Source organism: Antechinus flavipes, chromosome 1 (assembly GCF_016432865.1).
Source record: "Antechinus flavipes isolate AdamAnt ecotype Samford, QLD, Australia chromosome 1, AdamAnt_v2, whole genome shotgun sequence".
Classification (NCBI taxonomy): domain Eukaryota; kingdom Metazoa; phylum Chordata; class Mammalia; order Dasyuromorphia; family Dasyuridae; genus Antechinus; species Antechinus flavipes.
This window is the reverse complement of record NC_067398.1, coordinates 472,606,712-472,622,865: the sequence shown is the minus strand read 5'-3', so window position 1 is coordinate 472,622,865 and position 16,154 is coordinate 472,606,712. Positions and strand designations below refer to the sequence as shown.

The following is a 16,154-nucleotide window of genomic DNA, read 5'->3' as shown; positions in this document are numbered from 1 at the left end:
AATGGAAAAGTCAGAAAAAAGAACTAAACATGAATATATAAATATCAGCACCTGGAAAGAAAGTGGACAGACATATCATAAAGTCAGTAAGCTCATAGTTATTTACTTAATACACACAGAGTACATCAGAAGGAACAAAGGACTATGATAGCAACACGCATTAGTAAAACATTCAGTACTTAAAACTTCAGAGTTCTATATCTTATTCTCTTAATGGCCATGATTAAAATATATTATGACTCTCTCCCATCTCTATGACAGGAATAATTCAGCCTCTGTCATTTCAGAGGATTATTATTGCAAAGTTCACATTGATAATATTTTAATTTTTTTTTATTTTCAAAATATATGCAAAGATAGTTTTCAATATTCACCCTTGCAAAACTTTGGGTTCCAAATTTTTCCCTTGTGATCCTCCACTTCCTCTTACATAGCAAAGTAATTAGAAAATATTTGTTAATCACCTTGAGCTTTTTGGAGAAAGTTACCTACAAGTTGACACATTTTGTTACCGTATAGGTGATGTGTATTGGTTCTATCAATGCGGGATAATAAGATAGAAGGAAATATTCACTTTGATGTCTAATGTATAAATGTAGTACTCTTTTTTGTAACAGAAGAAAAAAATTATGAATGTTGGTATTGAATCAGATGATAGTTGAATTATTCTTTTTTCTGAGGGATGAAAAAACTAATAGTACTTTTAGGAGGTATCATTCATATTGCCCTCAACTTTAGCCCAGAAAGGGGTAGTGACTTAATGTTTTAGAAAAAAAGTGTGAAATGCTAAATGTCTATTAATGGCTAGTAGGCTTCCTGAAACACTTTGAGTATTCTTGGGGTTTTAATATATGTTGATGAGCTTTTAAAAGTATCTCATTTGGTCAGTCTGGAGGAGTATACTGGAGGGAGAAAAGCATTCTTGTTTTGTATCAAATGGAAATAAGATGTAGGAATAAGGGAATATTATAAGCATCATTGGAGATGAAACTATGAGAAGCAAGGTTGTGCAGTGGAAAAGTGCTGACTTTGGAATTAGAAGATCTGAGTTCAAATTCTTATTTTGTCTTAGCTTTGTAGTATTTTTGACTTTATATAGTCTTTTCCCTTATGAATAACCATCATGAACAAAGATAATTAAGTCTGACAGTATTAGAGCAAACTGACAAAAGGAGGAGCAATATAAAAATAACTGACATTTAAACTGAATTTTTATATATTTTCTTCATCTTTACAACCCCATGAAATAGATATTATTCCATTTTACAGCTGAGGAAAATGAGTCTCAGAGAAATTAAAGGACTTGCTTAAGGTCACAAATTTAGTAAATGTCAGAGGCAAGATTCAAAGCCAGTTCTCTCCTGCTTCTAATTCTAATTTTCTTTCTTCTATGCTATATAAATATACTAAAATCAAGAGATCCAACATCAATGATGGCATTAGAAGAGAAATGGTAATTTAATGATTGAGAGTGGTGAATTTTTGAATCTATGGTATGAAATAGGTTTAGATATCCAGACCAATATCTCAGCAACTTTAGCCACTAGTGTTACAAGATTAAGTTTATAGAAAAAAGAAATCCCTAAGTCAAGAGTTCTGAGGAAAAACTGTTTCTCTGGATGCTGAAGTTCATAGAAAGGCTAGAACACCTAGAACAGAGTTATCAAAACCAAATAGAAATGGGTACTACTAAACCATATACAAGATCTACATTTGAATCTGATTTAGGCTACACTCAGGAGAATTGTGGACCATGATCATTATCATTGGCCTGAAGTAATCTCTTATACCTTGGTGCAAAGTTCAGAGGTTGAGCTTCTAAGATAATGGCATAGTCACTCAATCCAAAGAAGGAGAATGCTTGACTCATTTTGTTGTAAGACAATGATTAAAACACATGGACAACAATATTGATTTCAGAATCTGACAATAGAGAAATAGAAAATAGGAATTTTTCTCTATTATTTTCCTTTTAAATATGACTACCTAGCATAATGTCAAATATAAACTCTTCCTCAAATTTGGAGTCTGAGTACCATTTCAAATGGCATTCTATTAGTCACAGAAATGTTTTGTGTAATAAACAATTTTAAAGTAGAGCTACATAGCTTTGTATATGTAAACATACATGTTTATTATATATGTATATATGCATGACATATGCCATGTAAATATAGAAATAACTATATATATATATATACACACACATATAAGCTGCTTATATACTGTTTTATTTAGTGAAAGGGACAATGAGAAAATTGAGCTATTCAGGTAAATAATTTAATCAGATCAGAGACTGTATTTAGAGGGCTGGCTCATTTCCTTGTATAATATTTCACTAACATTTAGTAATTTGTGATCTATACTATTTGATCTAGGTAGCTAATAGCTACTTGGGACAAAAGGGTTCAAGGAAAGTATGCTCTGAATAAAACTACATTCTGGCAATGAATTTTATATCTTTACATTTTGTTAAGCATGTAGATTGGCTAGTCCCAACAAATAGAAAAATGATCTGGGAAGATTGAAGCATTTGATTATTTTTTGGTTCAAATGGTAGAAGGATGTTCCAGGGCTTATGGGAGGCATTGGGGATGAGGTAAAGCATGGTACCCCAGCATTTGGCACAGAGCCCAGCACATATTAGGCACTTAAAGGCATGCTAACTGATTATATTATGAGAAATTGTAGAATGAGCTGAAGAGTGCTTATTCTTGGTTTTTACTCCTTGTATCATTCTTTAAAGCAGGAGTGGGAAAGCTTTTTTTTCTGCCAAGGGTCATTTAGATATTTATAACATTATTCATAGGTCATACAAAATTATCAACTTATAGAACTCAAGCAGTGGAAGGTTGTTATACTTAGTTTCCAGCTCATCATCGCCTGTGGTTGCTTTAGCAAATGATTTCATGGACCTTATATGGTGCACAGGCTGGGCATTCCCCATCCTTGCTTTAAAGTAATAGGAACTGGTTCATCTCATTTTACACTGAACCTAATTTTTGTCTACATAATCATAATGCTTTTGCCATTAAATCAGGCCATCAAACTTCTTAAATCTGTACTATAACACTTATGTTTCTATAAATCCAAGGTATTTAAACTACCCATATGACCACATGACAGTCTTTTAATTAAAAATAATGGTTCAATAAGAGCAGTTTTTATAATGGTTATCATATTAGTGGTATGAAATAATTTATCCATATGGATAGATCAGAATTTGAAATAAAATTAAAAGTATATTATTATATGATTTTTAAAATAGGTGTGGCTAGGTTACTTAGGTCCCTCTAAACTTGATTTCAATCATGGAATCCTTTAAAGTTATGACATGACAGAACTATGACAAATCCAGACTAATGTCATATATTCTGTTGTATTTTGATCTATTCTTTATATTAGAGTTATCCGTGAATTATTTGTTATAGTACAAAGGATCTAGATAAGATAATCCATAATGTGGCTTAACCTGCCCAGTCTTTCTAATGGTCTCACCATATAGAGATGCTTATTGATAGCTGATGGTTGAGGACAAACGATTTAAGACTGGTATGTGATGGATGAAAGAGACCCTGAAGTATAAGATCAATTACACAAAATAGAGTGTCAGGAATATCATGTGAGGTTCATACCTGTGAACCTGGTCAGGACACTGCCCGGTTTTGGGAGAGTCAAGCTGATTTTTATCCTGGGACATTGCCAATTTTTCAGCTGCAGCAATTGGACAACCAGAAAGACTGTTTTAAAAAGAAGTGGCAGGATTTGAGTTAAAAATAATAACGGTTCCTTGCATTTACATGTGCCTCTCACATACTTGGCAAACAATAAATAGTTAAGTTATATTAATAGTTCACATAGCACCATTCTCGTCCCAAAGCATTTTGCAAACTTCATTGCCAACTATGTTCACCAATCTCAGGGGTAAATAATAGCTAACAGCTAAAAATGTGTTTTAGTATCAAAAAGCTATTTAATTGGGAAGGGAGGAAGATGGAAGGATTCAATTGTACACAATTGATATTGTCTGGATTTGGGGGCAAAAAGAATGAAATTACTCAAATTGTAATTTGGTTAGACCATTAGAGGGAACATAGTTACTACCCTGAATTTTAATCTGGAATCTCTAGCAGAGTTTCAGGGACTTGGTTTTATGTCTCACCCCAAAAGAAGAGTGTGTATAATGTGATGTCCTCTCAGATGTGAGAGATACGGATATGGCATACAAGATTATGGTCATATCTGCTTCGTAGAGTATGAATTATATTGAGAGAGAAATATTAACATTTACAGAAAAGTGCTTCTATATGTAACTCTATAGAGGTAGACATTTATATATTTATCTATGCAAATTGGAGTTTCAAGATAATACTGTCATAGGCATCTGCCATGGATCTGCTTTATAGGCAAAAAGTGCTTATAAGGAGATCCTTTTGGCAGTGCTCCTAGTGCTTATTGGATGAAGTCCAAGGCTCACCCACCCATTATTTTTTCATAGCAAATAATGTAAGAGTGTGGCTCCAGTGCATACATAAAATTCAGTATTTATACAGCCGTCTGTATGTATATATACAACTCCACCACCAGTATCAGAAAGAGAGCAAACACATTTTGGTCTGTAATGAGTTAGATGATTATCAAGATAACAATTTATAGAAAGGAAATTTACAACATAAGTTTCATGATTTACATGGATATTAAGAAACATATCAGTTGCTTTGGATAGAAACTGAAGTTGATTGTACACACGATACTATAATATCATGTTGTTAGTTGACAACTTTGTATTTAATGTATTAGCACTAATTCCCTCTTGTCTGTTTAATTAGAAAGGAAGAACAACTAATTGGGATTACCTTCTATGTGTGTTACGATTACTGTTGACATGGCCTCTTCCTGTGCATCCAGGAGTGGGACACTTGAGCACATTTTCATGCATGGCAAGAACTAAGCATAAAACATTAAGAAAAATTGGCAATTTATTCTAAAAGCTATATGCGCTCACTTGTTTATTTCTCAGTTATATAATTAAAAATGCATACAATCATATATATATATATATATATACACACACACACACATATATACTCTCATTTTTCTCCCAGTTCTTTTATAAAAATATATTTAAATAAAAATAGGTGAACATAAGAGGATTTCACATTATCTGTGAAGGAAACAGTTGCACTTTCCTGATATCATGATATTACCAGACTGGTTTTTGTTGCTGCTGCTGCTGTTAACAGAAAATGTTAAATAATCTTCTGGGTTTTTTCCCCTTATGCATTGAATTTAATTCTTGATGCTCAGGAGTTTGTTTTTCCACTTTTGAAATTGTACTTGTTCAAACAGTTCTCTTTCCCTTTCTTCCCAGATTGAAATTCTGGATGCAGTCCTCTTCATATCATAAGTGATATCATTTTGATTCTTTGTACAGTTTTCCCTCCTGCTATTTGGTTACTGGCAGAAGAACGTGGTTGAGTGAACAATCAGATAATCATTTTGAGGAACTGCTAATCCAGCAGGACAGTACTGAGCTGATTAGATGTGTGGTGATTTGCAAAATCTTGCTTTTAAGAACATTAATGATGTTGAGGCATTCCAATCACAGCAGCCTGTGCAGCTCAACAGGTGTTACCATAAATATGTTTCAATGGGGGAGGGGGGATTCAACCCATAATTGGCTACATTATAAAGATAAGTAGGTAAGCCACAAGGGCCCTTTCTATCTGCTGCAAGAGGATTGAGTAAGATGTTTGGTTGCTGTAATGAAATTTGAACTCCTTTACTTTTATACTTTGAGCTAATTGTATACCATTGCTTCATGCCATGGAAAACCATGAGAGAACAACAACAACAAAAATAAAAAAAATAAAAAGAGGCATTGTAGAGCAATGGAATGTGGAATTTGGAGTGAGAATACCTGCGTTCAATACTCTACCCCTAACTATCCATGTAATTATAGCCTTTCTGGATTTCACTTTCCTTACTTATAAAATGAGGAGATTGGAGATGATGAACAAATTGTAAGGTCTCTTCCTTTTTGGAATGTATTAATTTTATACTGGTCCTTGCACTTCAATGAGATGGGAAAGATATTTAGAAGGGTAATATCTTCATGTGTCTCATCTTTCCTGTCATTTGCTTCTATTGTCAATTGAGGTTAAGCAGCAGCATTATAGTTACTTTGAATGGCTTCTATATCAGGTGACAAGGATTGGGTGGTCATACAACCAAATAAATACTCTTTTTGCTACACATTGAGAGGGAATTGTACATTGATTGTTCCAATTTGTCTACAAGGAAAATGAAGCTGATTATATTCAAGTGATACTCTGAAGAAGCCACTTTGCACTGAAAGCAAGTACTCACTTTCTAGGGGCACTCTGACTTTATGAGGGCAGCCTGAGAGACTGCGGTGATGTGGATAGAGTCCAGTCACATGCCCTGTGCCATCACATCCAGGAATGGGACACTTAGTCTCTCTCTTTTCAGGTCTAGGTGAATCTGCAGAGAAATGAAATTGATTATTTCATTTGATTATTCTTTCTTCCCTTCTCATTCAATAGAATGGCCTTGCAGGTATAACATTCTCAGTTTGACTACTTTTGTAATCAAAAATATTTTTCTCACATTGCCTTGAATAAGACCCTCAACTAAGACCTGTGGAAACATAAAAATGTTTTCATTTTTCTTAGCTTCCTAAGCAAAGGCTGACAGAGGGCAATGATGTGTTAAACTATAGAGATGGTTTTAGGTTGTTATGTCAACTACTTCATTCATTTAGAGCCTCTTTCTGGAAAAAGAACCATAAGCTAGAAGGCATGTAGCTTCCTGAAAAGAAAGAGATGAATTAGAAGAGAAAACATATTTGAAATGAAACCTGCCCCCCTTTTAGCAAGAAACTGAAGATTGCTTCACTCACAATTATAAAGCAAACCAAAAAAAGCTCTCAGTGATCCCCATATCTGAGACCTCTGACATTATCTTTTGCTAAGTAATTGGACAGTTATGACAATTTGATTTGGTGGACTGGAGGGAATAACTAACTCTGCCACTCTTGCCAAGACTTCTCTCTGTGGAACAGTTGATGAGAAAAGTTAAAATGGAACATTCACAAACCTCTTTTTGTATCTTTACTGAACTCTCACATTTCCAACCAACCTTCACTAGTACAAAGCATGAAGGCTCCAATCCCTGATGCTTTTCCATTTCTTGTCAGTATGTAGTAACTAAGGGGAAAAGGGATGTATTTTATTTTGAGTACTGTAGCTGAAAACTGGGGATTTGGGAAGGTGATTTGGAAAGGAATCTTGCTTGTGGTAGACTCATAGAAAATGGAAGCACAGAGAATGGAAGACGCTTTCAGAGTACTTGACAGAGTGCTGCCAAAAGCATTGGGGAGTGAGAGAAGATAACAGCTGTAGCCAAGCTGAGGAAAGAGACACCTTGTAACACATTTTGTCAGGCTGCAATGAGGCACAAGCTTAGAGGAGAAATGGTTGGGGACAAGCCGAGAGGTTAAATTTTTCTGGCAATCATGTAACAGAAGGCTAAATAGAGGTTTAGACAAATATGTAAAAGAAAAAAGGGCAGAGGAAAAACATTAATTGGGTTTTTTACTGAATATGGAGGAAGACAAGAGAAAATCGTTATGCTTATGGTAGAAAGAGAAAAAAAAGTTTTTGAAAAGAGTGCATTGTTATCCAAATGGTCTTCTCAACCCAAATGGATTGTTATTATATGACCAGTTAATTCTCAGAATGAAGTGCATTTTGGTGGGAAAACTAGTCTTGGACCTAGCTTAAGAACCAAAAAGTAAAAGATCATGACATAGAATCCACGCAGGCTGCGGGATTCCCAGAACATTCAGTATCTGAAATAATGAGCCTACCTGATGCTGAGAGTGAAAATAAATAATATGTATGATCCTGCCACAAAAAGCTGTCAGAGATAGAATAAGGGCGAGAATCCTGCTGAGTAGAGATGTGGAGGGCCCATATGCTCCTCTGAAAAATGTGGCACAGATAGAAAGGCAATGTCGCAAGATGCGACAGACGTCTCTAGGGGCACTGTATTGCGATGAGCAAACGTGGCTGCGTGATATAATACCACATCCAGTGCTGGATTCAAAATGGTCTTTAGCAGATGGAGCCCAGTAGGTTGTGTGTAATACAATTATATGGGGGCACAGCTTCAGTAAAGAGGAAGAACTAAGAGTATCACAAGTTATGTTGGATAAGTATATAAAGATAGGGTACATAAGTTGTAAAGTAGAGATAAATGATGTGTACAGATGAAGGTGTATCAAGTAGTAGAAGTTTTAATTAATGCAATAGAATTTAAAATACTATAATTTTCCTCTGTGACTTTGAATGCTATTGATTCTAGGTTTGTGTAATTGTTGAGCTATCATTTTAAATTTCTAATTTAATTTCTAAACTGTGGGCAAATTATAAGCTATAACTTATATATTATAATTCTATACAAATTTACAGGTAATTGAAGTTGATTTGGGACAAGTTTATCTAGGGGCGTGAATAAATGAAACTATATATGTATATATATATACATATATAGAAAGAGAGAGAGAGCTTTTGAAATTTTAAAAACTAATCTCAGGTCAGATTATTATTTGCTTCTTTGCTTTTTGCTTTTTTTTTTTTTTTTTTTTTATTCAGAGGTCATATGAGTTTCTAAACTACACTGAACTCTCTTTGTTGCCAGACATCTTTCCAATTCTCTCTAATGTTTATCCTCTGAGAACCAAAGACAAGTTTAAATATCAACTAAATGAATTCCACTCATACTCTATTGTGAAGCTCTTATCTAGATACAAAACTTGGAGGAAATATAGTAGGGTGTAATGTGTTCCTATGATCAAAAATGAGTACTTGGCTTCTGTGCAATGCCTAGATTAGGTCAATTTAATTTTCTCTAACAAATAAGGAATATCCAGTTTGAGCAAAGCAAAGAATTGCTATATTTGGGAGGAATATTGACAACTAGATGAGTGTTAACTTAGAGAAACAATGCAGACAGAAGGAACAATATCTAGAAAGTCTCAGATACTATTGCCTAGGAATTCAATATTGAGTTATGAGTTTGCTGTTGAGTTTGCTCAACTTCAGCCTTAGAGCAAATATCCAAAATAAATATTGGACTAAATAAAAGTTTCTGATTACTGGCTCCCAAAATGGTCATATACCTTATGCTGCAGAGTGTATTGTTTACAATTTGTCCCTCCTTTTGCTCTGTGACACCACTAAATTTCTAATAGTATAATGCAGGATAATATATTATCAGTATAGCTAGAAATTTAGCTAGCTTGTCAATCACTGAAAAGTTACATATAAATAAGTAAATATAGCAAGCATTCTCCCCAGCATGGTGCTTGGAACTGAAATATCTTGGGCTGCATCAGAAATAGTTAACTTTGAGAATATGGAGTAAGTGTTAAGTAAGGGAAAAACACTGTGAAGTTACAAAAGTCATACATGGCTATGCATGTGAGTCTTAGTACAGGAACAAAATATAAAGTGCTTCTGATCTCAACCATTAATCCTTAGCCTTCTGCCCACATGCCACCTCCCCACTCCTAGTGTGACTTAGAAGATGGTGAAGTTAGCCTAGGATCATTATCTTGCTCCCCCACCTTATGCTACCAACCTTTTGACTTGGTGGGAGGTGTTGAACAAAGAATTTCCTGTTTTGTTATTTAAGACCATTATATCACTCACCTGCAATTCTGCCAAACTTACTTCTTATGGTTCACAGCTTGGAAAATACAAAAGAATGAAATAATGGTTCTAAACTATAATAGCTTGCCATTCTTGTAACCCCTTTGGGTTCACAGCTTCACTCTTCAGTCATTCTCATATGCACATCCTCTCACCACCAACAGATCTTTCTTTATTAGACTAGACTGGTGTAGGGCTCGGGGTAGGGGAGGATGGTAGATTTATAGAGGCATAGAAGTAATTTCTTTAATGTCAGAGGGGGTGTTAATTCTAGATGGGGTTGAAAAATCCCTTAGAGAGCAAGTTCTAAGGCAAATAACCTCTTTTTCTCACTCCAGGTTGAATCAAAAGTAACAGAGCTAATTTTTGAGTAGTGAACTGAGACTGAATTTGGAAAATCTACAATTACAGTAATAGCTGACTCCTCAACAAGGAGTCAAGATTTGTGGTGGGGAAATAGGATTAAGTACTCCATTCCTTTGCACTCCATTCCTCCCTTTCTTCCCTCTCTCCATAGATGGTCCTGAGAAAGATATAGTTGGTAAAAATAGTTACAAAATACATTTTATGGGTATTCATTCCCCTTAACTCTAGGTTCAATTTGGGAAAGAAATATGTGCTATTTGAAAGCAGAATATTAATGTTACTAAACTATCCTAATTCAATTGCTTTAGGGAAACTTGCAGGATCTTTATGCTTCAAGATATGATGTAAAAAGTAATATAATTATAATGCTACTTGAAATTAGGAAAGCTGGAAATAAAGTTTCTTTTCTCCCCCTATAAAACAGTGGTAAACATCACAATATACATTCGGGACATGATTTGTTTTTAAAATGGGTAAAACTATCAGTAAACTATCTAGAATAATCCAAATCCACCTCAGGAAAGTCTCCAGTCATTTTTTCAAAAACAAAATGAACCAAATCTTACTCAAATAAGAAACAGGAAAATGTGTCTTACGTTTGCTGTTAAAGACTTGTCTTCCACCCACTTCAATAACTTTGGTGTGCTTCCTTTCACCTGCTAGGTGTTCCAATAGAAACCTGTCCAGTTCTTTGTAGGTGCTATGAAACACATGACCTTGCTCTGCCTGCAGAGCTATGGCCTGCTCTAACAAACTCAAGTGCCCTTTTGTTTTATCCAAATCAATTGACTCTTCTGTTGTTATAGACAGGCACTCAGTGTCCTCTTCATCACCATCTAGGAGGGGATTTTGAGCTCTACTCTCCAAAGATTCCATGGGAGAATTCTGTGATTCTCTCATCTCCATTTCAGAATCACACACCTTTTCACAAGGGACAAAATTTTCCACTTCAGTTTTAATTTCTGGAGCTTCCAAGGGTTCCTTCTGATTATTACTTACAATATAAGTTTGAGCCACATTGGATTTTTCAGGAGTTTCCTCTGAGAAGTTGGAAGCACTGTCCCAACCATTTTCTGCAATTTCAGAGTGACTTTCATTGTCATCAGATGAACAGTATTGTAGATTAGTATCATTGATTTTGGCCTTGCAATCAGCTGAATGAACCATGAAGCAGTCATCGACTTCATCACTTTCAGTTTTTAATGACTGAATGCCACTGTCATTTAGGTTTTCAGTTAGTATTTGCATGGAAGCATCTTGCTCTAGTTTTCCCAAGTGCATTAAAGATTTGACCACTAGATCTTGGTAGCGAGTGTAACTGTCTTTTTTTCTATTGAAGCTTTCTTTTCCACTTGAATGAAGAATTCCTTCAATAGGCTTCACAAGATTTTCTTCTGTGAGGAAGGCAAGCCAATAATAACAATAAAAAAAAGATATTTTAAGAAAACAGCATCAATAAAACTTGTTTTGGCATAAAATACTAATAAAATTTCTGTTTAACTCAGAAGCATTTGGGAGAGATTTCTCCTTTACCTACTTCATTTCTTTTTCCTTATCACTGTTTCTCCCTTCATATACCCCCAACTCTTGAGTAAGATGAGTTTTCTTTTAAAGTCATGGAGATACTTCCCTTGGTTTGATTCAATATTCAATTAAATTCAGCAGTCATTTATTAAGATTGTGGATCAAGATAAGAATGTGACCCCTAGTTCCAAAGAAATCTATGCATTTCTTTATGACATCTTACATACTCAAAAAGAACTCAATTGTACAATGGGATGCTCAATTTTGAGTAATTTGAATGGATGCTAGGCGTAGATCAGGTAATTTCACTCTAGACATTTCCTAATTGTGTCAGTTTAGGCAAACTACTTAAGCTTTCTGAGCTTCAGTTTCTTCATTGGAAGAATAGTGTTAATGAAAGTACCAAATTCAAAGAGCTGTTATGAAGACCAAATGAGAGAATGTATCTAAAGCATTTGGCAAACTATAGCATAAATGCTATTTAAAATACCTCTTATGGAAAATGGGAAAATAAATCATTCTGAATATATCCTAAAAATCAGTGCCTTGAAAAGAAAACAATTCTGCATTTGTGAGTAATAATAATAGCAACAAAAAAGTAGTCATGGGAGAGTATGGAGACAAAAGTATATCCATGTAAGGAGGCTAATAATTAAGTTGTGCATCTAGTTACATTCCATATCAGGTAAGTTTGGAGTTCAAGAGAACCTTTCAGTATGACTCTACATCACAATAAGTTGAAGAAGCCTATTTCTGATCTCATGTGTGCCAGTGGACAGCTTATGATTTCTGCTGCAGAGGGCTATAAAATGTACCACTAGCCTAACAATTTTCATTCTGACATTCACTTGCACAAAAAAATTAAAGACCTATTTATATGCTTCCCAAGGCAGTGTTGGGGGTGGGAGACATGAAATATTATGCCCCCTTTAAGGACTGATAAAGACACCAAGTGAAGTACATTCTATAATAATAAACATCTTTGTGAGGGAGAAAGAAAAAGCCACTGGTACTGAGGGGGATATAGAAAGGGCGTCTATGTTGGAGACAATATGCCTTTTTTGTCTCATTTAATTTTTTATAAACATTGTCTCTGACAAGGACACTCAAAAATACATCTCCATCATCTTCCTTTCTGGTAATTACCTCTCTAAATCAACACTGGACTGCCAGGATCAAGTAAATATTGCCATAGTAACTAAAAGCATTTTTGGATGAAGGGAAGAATTTAGTCACAACACTAGCCCCTTTAATAATGCTGATTATAGGGTGCAGTCTTTTGTTGGGATCTATTCAACATAAACTGAAAAATTTAACATTTTACTTCCTAGAAAAGAGGCTAGATAAACAAGCACATAATATTTGATAAGATGGCCTATCCTCTTCTGAATTCATATCAGAGGAACTCCAGGTTTAAATAATAAATTAAACATAGTCTAAAATGCAAATGAAGTTTTTCTCAATAACACATTGGCTATTAAGAGAAAGTGTAAAGGGTTATGATAATTTTAAAGTATTATGAACTACAGAAAACAAATAAAAAGCATTTTCAGTGAATATGCTCAATTCATTGAACTATTCTCTCAATTCACTTAACTACCCACATGTGTACAATAATGATTTATAGACATTATACCTAATTATGCATATTTGGGCTATGTTAGAGTGCCTAACAAAAGCTCTAGAAAGCAACAATTACCTCTGTTGCTTAGCTACATAGTTTAAAATATTCCTATTAAGTGCAGATTACCAGGGAGGGAGGGCGACAAAAATGCACATGTGCACTACAATGCATTTTACTCTACTGATGCCAAACTGTTAGCATTTTGGGTCATTTCCAGTTTACATAATTGTTTGGTTCAACTGTTTGTTATATGTTAAAAGAAAATATTTATTAATTATTCTTCAGAAGATAGGACTCATATAGTGAGAGGTGCCTATGTGCATTATATGCTCTGGTTTCTAGACAGGGAGTTTACAAACCTCAGCCTAACTTTCTAGAAACTCTACTGACTTTCACTTCATTATAATTGCAATGAAAAAAGTTATGTTGGCTCCTGGTAATAATAAACTTAGGATGATGAGCTTCCACAATAATATAAGGCACAGTCTGGTTTTTTTTTTCTGCTTTCATTGGAAATGCCTTCTCTATCATTAACAACAGGCTACATTCAATGTATTTGTTTCTTATTAAACATTTTTGAAGCAATTAATGTGACATATATTTCTTTCTTGCTAAGTGACAAGAAAGAATAAAAAAGCATCATTATAAGTTAAATTTTAATGAAAACCTTTCTCATGTTAATGCTCAGGAATTATTTACAAATGAAGATATATGTCAAATTGAGAACAAGGAAACCCTGTTGTACATCTCTAAGATCATTTCTAAAATTTGTTTCAAAAAAAGTTCTGATTTGCATTCTTCGATAATTTGGATCCAGTCCTCATCCTGTGCTTAAAAAAAAAATTCCTAATGTCTTGCATATAGCATTTGCTAAATAATTCTTCATTGGCATGGATTGGTGAGTATGGTGGAGAAAGTACTTTTTGTGTAGTGTACAAAACCCCCAACACTTTATTAGTGAAGAGTAAAACTTGAGTAATAATTGGTTTCATTGAGGAGCCTTTATTCTGAAATGTCTAGGAACCAATTTCTTGGATGGTTTCCATCATCTATAATAAGCAGGGTATTGAGCCAATTTTTACAAATATGTTAAGGGTTATATATCCATTGCTGGGAAGTGCTAAAACAAAAAAGGAAGGAGGAAAGAAAGAAAGAGCAACAGAAAGATAAAAGCTAAAACTTAACAAACAGAAATAAAAAGAACCTCCCCTCCAAAAAAAAAAGTTAAACAAAACATTTTCTGAAAGTCTTTAATCATTCCTGAAAATATTTGTAAAATATATGTATTGGGAGTTGAGAGGCCTAAGTTCAATTTCTGACTAAACCATTTCTAAGTTGTGCGGTCTGGGACAAATGACAAGTCACTTAACCACTTAGACATTTCTTCATCAGTAAAATCAAGATGTTGAACTAGATGCACTTTAAAGTCTTTTCTTCACATTGAATGATTTTGCTTTTAGATGTCTATCAATTTCCCAGGACACTGGGGTAGGGAACCACTCTTTTTTTGACTGGATTTATGATTTTATTGACATGAATTATCTCTACTAATACAGATTGATACTTGCTGTGCAACTTATCTTACAGAGTTACTTGGAGGCACTGAAAGATTAAGTGAAATGCCCAGATTTACAGAACTAATATATGCCAGATGTGAGTCTTGAAACCAGAATTCTAAGACTGGTTTTCTATAAAAGCTACCTTAGGGAATTATTTTAGAGTAATAAAAAACACTCCTATCAGAATCAATGTACCATTCAAAGTTAGCAGATTATGGTCTTGAATCCTGGATCGTAGCTGGCAGGGAGACCTTGGAAATCACTAAGTCAAACTTCCTCATTTTAAAGATGAGGAAACTGAGGCTAGACAGGTCAATGACTTGACTAAGGTCACAAAGATATCTAGTGACTAAGCTGGGATTTGAAACTAGGTTCTTAGACTCTAAGTTCAATGTTGTCCTTGCTGTGCCATGCTTTCTCATCTATCTCCTCTTGTAATCATAACATTTAATGACAAGATGGCTAACTGGGTTGTGTAGGTATAGCACACAACCATAGGATAGTGCTAAGACAACATAAAGTTTAAATTAATTTTCTTGGCTTAATTATCATAATGTGTTAATAAACTGAATTATCCAGCCAGAGACATAATTAGGCAAACATGATCATTCCAGTGGGCAGTTGGGAATTACTAGGTGGATGAAAAGAATGACTTTTATTTTTTAACACTTTCACATAGGGGATAGAGTACCCAGGGCCTGCCACTTAGCAACTCTGCCCAGTGGTTTCATAACACAGGAATTGCTCAGCATAAATAATAAAATTATTTTGAGTCCAGAATGAAGAAGACTACTAGGGGAAGGATGGAAATTACTAAGGGTTGGAGGAGGTAATGAAAACAATGTTAGAGGAAAGAAGTCATGGCTTGTTAGCAATTTCCCTTTCATGCTTTTTGTATTATTTTGTTTTTCTCCCTTTATAGTTATTTTAGGTTTAAACTGAATGTTTTATTTCAAATATATTGATAATTGAAATTAATGCATTAATTTGCCTGAGTCAACTTAAACCATATTCATTATGGAGAATCACAGAATTGAAGTGTTTTAAGGGATCTCAAATACTATCTTGTTATATAAACTACCTTAGCAAGTCTGTGACAAATTTCACCTCTTAAGTCTTCCTCCCTCATGCCCAGAATTCTCTCCCTCTTCATTTTTACCTCCAGACTTTTTACAAATCCCTACTAAAATCCCACTTCTACAAGAAGCTTTCCCCAATAGCTCTTAATTTTAGATTTGTTGATTATTATCTATTTAGCTTGTATATAGTGTGCACATTTTCTCTCCCATTAGACTGCAAGTTTTTTGAAGTAACTCTCTCTGTATCCCCAAGACTTAAAACTGT

At 34.4% G+C, this 16,154-nt stretch overlaps 1 protein-coding gene across 1 annotated transcript in view; it reads right to left on the bottom strand.

Moving 5' to 3' along the window:
* The window catches only part of ST18 (ST18 C2H2C-type zinc finger transcription factor), a 140,852-nt gene that overhangs the window by 58,529 nt on the left and 66,169 nt on the right, over nucleotides 1–16,154 (bottom strand). The window contains exons 6-9 of the mRNA XM_051970209.1: nucleotides 10,700–11,497; nucleotides 6,370–6,504; nucleotides 4,857–4,947; nucleotides 3,636–3,740 (exon numbers count right to left, since the gene is read on the bottom strand). Of these exons, the coding sequence (XP_051826169.1) occupies nucleotides 3,636–3,740; nucleotides 4,857–4,947; nucleotides 6,370–6,504; nucleotides 10,700–11,497 (1,129 nt within the window). The remainder of the gene's footprint in view (nucleotides 1–3,635; nucleotides 3,741–4,856; nucleotides 4,948–6,369; nucleotides 6,505–10,699; nucleotides 11,498–16,154) is intronic.